Genomic DNA, 9,478 nt, shown 5'->3' on the forward strand with positions numbered 1-9,478 from the left:
TCACATAAACCTTCTGTGCTTCTCTTAGCAACTCATCCAACCCTTTCTCTTGCCAATCTTCCAACTTTTCTAACTTCTTTCTAATATCCAGCCATGACTTCGCCACAAACTGTGTTTTTAAAAGAGCTTGTCCGACCAGTGTCATAGGGTCTATCCCGGAATAAAGCTGCAAGCTCTTTCTTAGTCTTTCTAACCATTCTGTGGGAGTCTCATCTTTCTTTTGTTGTTCATTAAAGGCTTTATTTATGTTTTGCCCTCGAGGGACAGATTCCTTAATCCCTTGGACGATTATAGTGCGGAGATCTCCCATATGGCCCCTGTGTTCTGGGTTTTGATTATCCCAGTTAGGGCGCTGCTGGGGCCACTTAATGTCAGCACCCAGCCCTTGTTGGTGTTGCTGGTCCCAAACTCTCATCCCAGCCCTCCGAATCATTTCCCGCTCTTCTGAGGTAAATAGTATCCCTAAAATAGCTTGCAGTTCATCCCAGGTATATCAATTAGGTCCTAAAAACTGATCTACCCTTTCCGAAACTCCTAAGGGATCTTATAACAAATTCCCCATTTCCTTCTTAAATTCTCTTACATCCCCTGAATTTAGAGGCACTGACACAAATCCCACCCCGGGTTGTGGACCTCCCATCGCTATTTCTCGTAATGGGTATAGCCCTGTTTCTGATGATGCTTGCTGTCCTGCCCCTGATGTCGTTTGCTGCCTAGCTTGACTCCTCGTGAGTCTTCGGGTTCCCCTAACTGACCCCGAAGAATCGGAATCCTCCGCAGAAGCCGAAGGCACAGGGGGAGAGGAGGGCCTTGGATTCGCTACTGGCGGGGGATCATAGGGAGGGGGAGGGTGTGGAGGTTCCTCGGGAGCCCTTTTTTTGCGGCCAGATTTTTTTTCATCTATGGTAAAAATCCCAGCGCGAGTCGCAGGAGGTAGCCAACAACGCGCATATTCGCTCTCGTCAGGATCAAAGGGCTCCTTATCATTTACATAAAAATTTAGGGCCTGACAAATCCAATCTTCAAATGAACCAAAAATTGGCCAAAATAAATGATCTGGTCTAATCTGCTGGTTTCCCCAGACATGCATGCAATAATAAACCATTTTTTCCCTACCTTTGTTTCGCGTGCAAGCTGCACCTTCCCAATTCTTGAGCATAAGGCCCAATGGGGAATCTCGGGGAATATCCGGTAACCTCTCCTTGGGTCCCTTCCCCATGGGATCAGAAGGCTTGCTCTTCCTCTGTCCCATCTTCCGGAGTGTCTTCTTTCACACACACACGCACCCCTCGTTCGTGGCTCACGCCCTCGCGGGCAATGAGAACCGCACTACTAGAGAGTCCCGCCCTGCCTTACGGCAGGGTCCACACTCACTTCGCTTCCTCCCCAAGCGGGGGGGGCGTCTCGTTCATGCACACTCCAGGATACCCACCCCAACCGAACGGAATTGCTTTCTATACTTACCCTCCCCGGGGTCTTCGTCCGGTTCTTCGTGCACAAAGGTTTACGGGGTTCAATTCTTTTGCCTAATTACCTAAATTTAGGGTTCGGAGGTTAAGGTTTCAGGGCGATCCTCCGTCCACTCCAGGGCCGTCTGAAAACGGGACGAGGCGCCTCCCTGAAGTTTAGGAGTCCCTCCCAGAGATCCTTAATCCGAGTCACGGCACCAAAATTTGTTATAAATAAGAGCCAATAAATCGATTTTGAGCCAATCAATCGATTTTATTTAGCAAGCGGTAATTAGGCAAAACAGCGCTGGGTGACCGGGGGAAGCTCAGTTCCGCCAACAGGCACACCACTCAACTTTTCGTGTGTGCTTATATATGTTATAAGCTCATTTACACGCTGGGAATTTCCATCTCTGGAACTTTGTTATCTGTTGCACCATCCGGGCGCTCTGTTATCTGTGGCACCATCCGGGAGTCCTGTTATCTGTGGCACCATCCAGGCAATCCAGGCATTGGCTTAACTACTACTACAAGGTTCTACAAAACATAATCAAACTTGCACAAGCGCAGTTACTGCTTACAACAATATGCATAATACAATTGAATCCTACTCGATTTGTTCAACATTAACAATTTTGACCATCACTTATTACACAACTAATAATCTATTTTTAATACAAAAACTTTCTGTAATCTCTTCATATAGTATGAAGCAAAACACTTTATGAAAACAGACTTTATAAACGCATATTCAAACAGCTAATTTGCAGATCTAAGATCACTTTTGTCAAATTCTGTCAAAAAGGTATGGCAGGAGAAAAGATTCAAAAAGTAAGCATACATCTGTTTAACAAATAACCAAAACTTCAAGTTACAAGACCAGGTAATCCTTCAGAAACTCAGAAATGTAGTAGGACTGAAGCTAGTCTTTCTTCTTGAAAAAAATTATTAAAGACAACTTAACTGAATCATTTAAACAAAAAACTCTAGAAACAAAATCTTGCCCTATTACCCATTAAGCCAGCTCAAAAAAATCATTAGGCAGGTCAAGAGCAACTATACACCTGATCACACAATGGGAAAATATTCTGACACCTTTTTAATAGCAACAATTTGGTTGCTTTATAAACAGTAGCAAACTAAGGAGAGAGGCTCCCATGACTACAGGGGCATGCAAGTTGCACGCCAGCAGAGCCTGGTCAGAGGCTCGGACATTAGCACAGCAAACACAGCCCCTGAACCACCGAACCCAGCTCCTCGGGCTAGAGAGGTGCCCGCACCAGGACCTTCAATCAGGAAGAGCCCATGAAATTCTGGTTCAGCACAGTGGTGGGGAACAATCTGCCTCCCCCAACCACCTCCCTCGCACGAGACCGACCCTCTCACCCTATAACCGCAGTATCACCACCCCGCCTCTCAGCAGGGCTTCACCACTGCGTGTGGAAGGCGAAACAGGGTCGGCCCGGGCCACGCCATGCCATGGGCCTAGCAGAAGCCGCCAGAATGCGCGCTGCTACAGGCAGCCCTAGGGCCGGAAGACTCCCCTCCGCCAGTGCCCCTCCAGTCACAAGAGACACGTCACCAGATCCGCCGGGCCCAGCTGACCCCTCAGAGGAGACCCTCACACCTGACGGACCAGAGAGAGCTGAGGAGCTCTACATACACCAACCTGCCCCTCCCCCAAGAAGTCAATTTTCTCGTAGCGCTTGGCGCGCGCCCACGTACCCACCACTGCTAGGACGGGAGGATGGAGGGAAAGAGGAAGGAGGGAGAAGAGGTGCGGGGGTACACACGCACGTGCACACCCCCACCTCGCCAGGCCCCGCCCTTGGCAACCGCCAGCGGCACCACCCCTCACCGCCCCGCCCACAGATACCCGCCTGGCACTGTCCCTAACTCCCGGTAACTCGTAGGAAGCACGAGGGGGAAGAGGGCTGATGAAGCAACCCGCGCTGTTATCTCCAGTGCCGGAGGAGGCTGGGGTACAGCTCGGGAGGGGAACGCGCAGCTGCTTTCCAATACCACAGGTTACATCACTACACGGCCCCTTGGCTGAAAGCAGCATGACTGATGCTAAGGCTGTTGGCTACTACCAGCCTGAGATGCATAGGCTCATTTCTGTCTGCCATGTGAAAGGCTGCAGCTATGGACTATGCATATTAATGCAGATTAAGCCTAGAGACCAGTTATATTGTGGACTTCTAACTGTAATTGAACCCAAAGAGCTCTCTTCTGAAACAGTGTTTTTTTTTTTTCCCCAACCTTAGATCCAATATTCAGTTGTATAACTACTAAGAACAACCACTCTTAATAATCTTTGAGAATACTTCAGTGTCCCTTTCCTGCCCATAAAATTATTCCTGATGAGACATCTTCTTTTTTTTTTTAATGAAAACAACTCAGTTCTATTGGCATGTTTGCGAATGGCTAATTAGAAAAAAAAATATTTTAATGGTGTGGACATCAAATACTAGTTATATTTTCTGTTGATGGCTTTCTCAATCACAAATTAATATAGTGTGTTGTGTCAACTTTCTCACCCTTCATATAGGGTTTTATTAAAGCTAATAATATTCACAATAAAGGCGTATTATGATTGTATATTTCATTCTTCAATAGTGGCAAACAAGTCGTCTTCCATACTTATTCTGGACCTCCACGCTGTAAAATAAAAGAAGACAGTTAAATATATTCCACTAAAAGAATGAGAAATGGAGATGAAATCTTTTTCACTGTTCTAGATTTACAGAGTTCTAGTTTTAACTTCTGACTTGGAAATTGATTTTTAACCTGTATAAGAACATGCATGGAGTGTCAAAGTATCAGCATCTACCCATTTTTTTCAGGGGAGAATACAAAAAGATCAACACCTGTGACTTATAATTATAGCTGCTTCCAATCCTCACACTCTAAAGAAACCAGACTCTTACTTTAGAAAGGTCTGATAAACGCAGCAGTAGTAAACAGAAGTTTTAGAATTATTTTCACTGTCCAGAGCGCAAAGTAAAAACAAAGCCAAGGTCAGTCATTACAATCCTTATGAGAAATCAGAAATGTACTCAATTCCTTATTTTGCCAACAAATTTATTTTACAACTTACCTCACCGTTAGAAAATTTATGCTAGAGGTCAAGTGTATTACCATGGAAAAATAAATAATTTTATTTCTAATTATAATACCCTATTGATATACATGCAGTGTGGGAAACTACAGCAGGTCCATGGATTCCATGACAGAGGGTATGGGAACAGAAATTAGCCTTGAAGATATTAAGGCCTACCCATGAGAAAGATGGGAGTAAAGGAGTATCCAGAGTTACTAAGGTGTACCCGTGAGAAAGAAAGGAATAAAAGAGTAACACTGACAATAGCAAAATTAGCCAATGATATGTTACTATTGCAGCCTGTAATCAATAGCAAAAAGACACATGAACTGGTAGACTATATAAAAAAGCATTTGTGGCAATAAATGGACATTGCTGTTTGTACTTAAGAACTTGTCCTATGTCGTTTGTCTGTCTCAACCGCAACACATGCAGGAAAATTGATTTCCTCTAACATGATCACACTGTAGGTGTCCTTATCATTTAACAAAACTGTGTATCTTCATTTTAAACTCACACCCATCTCTCCTGTTCTTCAAATTTTGTGTGTTGTCCCTTTTTAAGCAGTAGTGTTTAGAGTTGGGTACCTTGTGTATTAAGATTCGGCAGTTTGGGTATTGTGCATCAAAGCTGTGAAAAATCCAAGTATACGCTTACCATGAATGACAATGTAATACCATATTTTAAACTTTGAAGAAAGTGTAGAAATAAGATAAATACTAGGTAAATACAGACAATACACACCAGTAAATGAAGCTTACTTGAATATATTCCATCTCTTCATCTGACATGAGTTTCCTTCTGTATTTCTGAGGTAAGGTTCCTGCTAATTCAGAAGTGTCTGGTATACCTTGTAGTCTAATAACAGGTGAAATATTTTGAAATTCTGGTGATCTGCCTCCTATAGACTCCTGTGCTTTTGAAGCATCAGGAAATGGCATACTTGCTTGTAGAGATTCCTGTACTGAAAAACCCAGATTGTGAAACCATTACAGAAATATAACAAGACTGTAAAATTAATTAGTGAGCAGCCAATAAAAGTTACTAGTTATTGACAATTTTCTTCATTATAACAAACACTTAAAAGAATTAAAAGAGACTCTACTGTTTTTATTGTTGTTAAATATACCAAGAACAGAGTGAAAAAATTCTGAAAGTAAAAGAAAGCATATCTGAGTGGCAGAAATACTGATGTGGAAACAGAAGATAAATCAGTATATATCCTAACAAAGCCCTTTTCATTGGGAAGCTGTACTTGCAGAAAAAGCATAAAGTATCAAATGTGTGTGTGCAGGGCGTCATGCAGAAAGATAACTAAGATAAATAACTAAAATCCACTAAGGTGATGCTTTTTGTTTACTGCAACTGTAAAGACAGACAAATGAAAAAGAGGTAGAGGCTTACGCAAAGATAAAGTTCATAACTATGACATACCATAACATGCAATACAATACTGTACCCATTTTAAATATTACAAAATGGCATCAACAAAGGAAGGTCCCAAACAGAACAAGGAGGAAGAGAACCCATCAGAAGGAGCACAGTCTGAACAGAGGGCATGCCATTAAGCTGAAATTTAAAATTTAAGAGCAGGAGGCAAAGGGAACAGAAAAAAACAACACACAGATTTTAATAGTTTTGGCTAGTAATGACTACAAAGTATTTTTGTTTCAAGAAGCAACACACCTTATATTTGTAAAAAAAGAAACAGTTTCTCCAATTTTGTTTTATATGCCACATTTGTTTTATATGCCTAAGATTTTCCTCTATTGTATGTTTTAAAGTCTGAAGTGTAGCTGGAATAGAAGCATTAGCCAATTAAAAACCTGAAGCCAAGACTCAAAAATACCTGACCTAATACTGCTGTTGCTTAAGCTCAAATACAGTCCCTACTAATTTTCCCTTCCCTGTTTGACACCATCATGTTGCAGTAGTAATACAATAATAGAATTTAGCTGGCCTTTTAAGCACTCACATCCCTAAAAGTATAGTCTTGATCTGCAGAGCTCTGTTTAGCTATGTAGAAGTAACAGTCTGGTACAGTGAAACACAGTTATTGCTACAACGTTCAAGCAAAGTGAGAGAGATTGCAACTTATTAGTGAGGTGACAGAAATCAATTAAGGTAGAAAAGTCTAACATACTTAAAATATACAGTCACAAAAATCTTCTGATGCGAAGATAAACATGAGCTAAGTAACATGTTTTTAAGACTTTGAGAAAGCAATTCACTGGCATAAGAGGTGGTACAATTGGCTGAAGTGAGTAAAAGATACAAAATTCTGACTGAAAGTTATTGCAGAAAATAGTTCCTGAAGAATTCACAGGTAAGTCCAAAGTGGCACTGATGTGCGCTACAAATACTTTGTAATGTTAATGGACAAACTAAACTTAAAAGTTAAATCCCAAATGTGATAATGCTGTGGCAAATACATGGTATGGTATACTTTCTAAACAAGTAAAAATAACAACAGAACTTCTTAAAACATCTACTACTTTAGTTTAAATGCTTTATTGACTCAAAAGAAATATTAAAACATACAACTCATTAACTTTTGATGTTTAAATGTAACAGTATTGGGGTTCCTATAAATATAAACGTAACTATAGGTATAGATTGTCAAAGATTGCAATCAAGTTATTTTTTTCTCAGTATTAATGAATAGCACAAGAAAACAGTTCTTAAAATGTATAGTGGGATGGCTCTCTCAGCTATAATCAGGGTTTAAAATACCACAGACATTGTGCTCTCCAATTAGGAAAAGAAAGGATGAGGAAAATGCAACATCATTTCTGCAAATATCACCAAATAACTAAGTCTGCTTCAATTTGACTTGGGCACTATCACTTCAGCCAAATATTAGTATTTGCAAAAATGGGACTCAGTATATAAGTAAGAAAACAACACTGGAAATCTTAGTGAATCTGCCTTGACTAAGAAATAAAGACATGCATGTACTATATATGTTCCCACAGTTGTATAAAGTCAGAAAAGAAAGAGTCAGAGTTGCCTTCAAACTAAAACAACTATGGTTCAGAAACCTTGCTCAAAATTATTGAGTTGCATAGTTGAAGCAGAACAATTGTGTGCTGGTTCTTATATAAGAATGCAAATGCAAAGAAATGTGGCACAAGTTGTATCTGTAGATTAAATACTTACTTTTAGGTTTGGGACTACTTTTTCTGTCTGGGAACTTAATTAATGGAGTATGTGGCTTGACTACCTAGAACAAGACAAGGTAGTAGGAGAAACAGGGAGAATGAAATATATTTCTAGACAAACATTAACTTTACAATAATAAAATGGAACATATAACATATTAAGCAACCACTTCTATACTGCTGCTTTGTACACCACTACTATAATAAACTTACTACTTAAGTTTTATTTTTACCCAAGGAGAAATTTCACCTTTAAAGGCATTCCTCCACACTAGTGTTCAGAACAGGAATAAGCATTCTCTTCCTTTTCTCACAGCAGTCTGTGTATGCAGAAATAGCTACCACAGTAGCATAAATGGAATGATAAAGTTTTAGCACAGGAATTGCTAGCTGTGCTCTGCCTGTACATATTTGTTCAGCTGGATGGATGGGACTGATTAGTTCCATTAAGAAAAAAAAAAAAACCACTATAAATTATGAAGCCTGGTATTCAGAGCCACTGCTTATTTTTGAAACACGTCTTTTCAAGAAGACTCTGTGTTTCACTTTCACCTTGAAGAGAAAAGGGATGACTTAGAAAGGGAGATGGCTGACTCTCCCCTCTTGAACAGTGCACAATAGGGGCAGCCCGCAGGCTGCCCGATAGCATCCTTTGGTACGAAAAGGAGAAGCATGCACCGAAGTCAAATGACCGGCGCCGCCGGGCCGACCCCGCCGCATGTTTTTTCCCCCGCGCCAAGGACACCGGCCTCTCCAGGGGCACCTCGGGCCTCAGCTACCTCAGGCCCCGGCAGCTGCGCATGAGGCGAGGCCCTCCACCCGCGCCGAGCTCCCAGCCCCAACCACTCCCCGGGCCGCAGGCCCAGTGTCGTTACCTGAACGATTCTAGTAGCAGCCGCCATCTTACTACCCATGATGACGCCACAACGCCGCGCCCCACCGCCTGGGAAGCAGCATCAGGCCACGGCCACTATGGGCGGGGCCCGGAGGATGGGCTATTGGAGGCAGTGTCAAAATACAAATACAACAAAATACAGGGGCAATGCATTAAAAGTAAAAAACCGCTTCAAATAGCTCTACGCTTTATTTGAATTCAATCAAGACACATCCTATCCACCTTTTAAAAGCTGACACTCACTTATAAAGACTGCCACTGCTTTCATTTAACATATTAATGTGATAGGTTGACCTCGGCTAGATACTAGGTGCCCACTAAGTTGCTCTACCCCTCTACCTCCTCAGCAGGACAGAGGGGAAAAAAAATGATGAAAGGCTCATGTGCAAGATAAAGACGGGGAGATAATTCAGCAATAACCATCACAGGCAAAACAGACTTGACTTAGGGAAATTATTTTAATTTATTACCATTCAAATCAAAGTAGGACAATGAAAAACAAAACCAAATCTTAGAACACCTTACATTTGAGATGTAACATTATCAGTGCAACATAATAGTAGACATAGTATGCAACACAAAATCATGTGGTTCTTTCTGTCCTTGAAATTCTTCTGATCATCCAAATTCAGAGAATGGTTATATCCCGTCTTCTACCTGAAGCCCTCCAATGTTCTCTCTTTTCCTCAGTCTATTTTTTTTTGATAAACTGTGTACACTTAACTGAGATTTCATAAACCTATTCACAAGTACTGCAACTGCAATTCACTATGCTTCCTATCTTTGTACTTATTAAGTCACTGATCAGTGGGGTCAAGCAAAGGAATCCAGGACAAGTCACATAGTGAGAGGCAGAGTACCAGACTGCAGC

The 9,478-nt window shown here is 41.5% G+C and overlaps 1 protein-coding gene across 2 annotated transcripts; it reads right to left on the reverse strand.

Annotated features, from left to right (window-relative positions):
- Positions 1 to 1,701: 1,701 nt before the first annotated feature.
- On the reverse strand, positions 1,702 to 8,706 carry LOC135577181 (alpha-ketoglutarate dehydrogenase component 4-like). Of its 2 annotated transcripts, none has more exons than XM_065045023.1 (4): positions 8,588 to 8,706; positions 7,711 to 7,774; positions 5,313 to 5,515; positions 1,702 to 4,109 (listed from the first exon to the last, which is right to left on the reverse strand). In XM_065045023.1, the coding sequence occupies exons 1-4, from the start codon at positions 8,624 to 8,626 to the stop codon at positions 4,092 to 4,094; spliced, it is 324 nt and encodes a 107-aa protein (XP_064901095.1). In that variant the 5' UTR covers positions 8,627 to 8,706; the 3' UTR covers positions 1,702 to 4,091. The 2 variants fall into 2 exon arrangements, with proteins under 2 accessions (XP_064901095.1, XP_064901094.1); XM_065045022.1 differs by having other exon boundaries at positions 5,296 to 5,515.
- Between the last annotated feature and the right edge of the window lie 772 nt (positions 8,707 to 9,478).

Source organism: Columba livia, chromosome W (assembly GCF_036013475.1).
Source record: "Columba livia isolate bColLiv1 breed racing homer chromosome W, bColLiv1.pat.W.v2, whole genome shotgun sequence".
NCBI classification, from domain to species: domain Eukaryota; kingdom Metazoa; phylum Chordata; class Aves; order Columbiformes; family Columbidae; genus Columba; species Columba livia.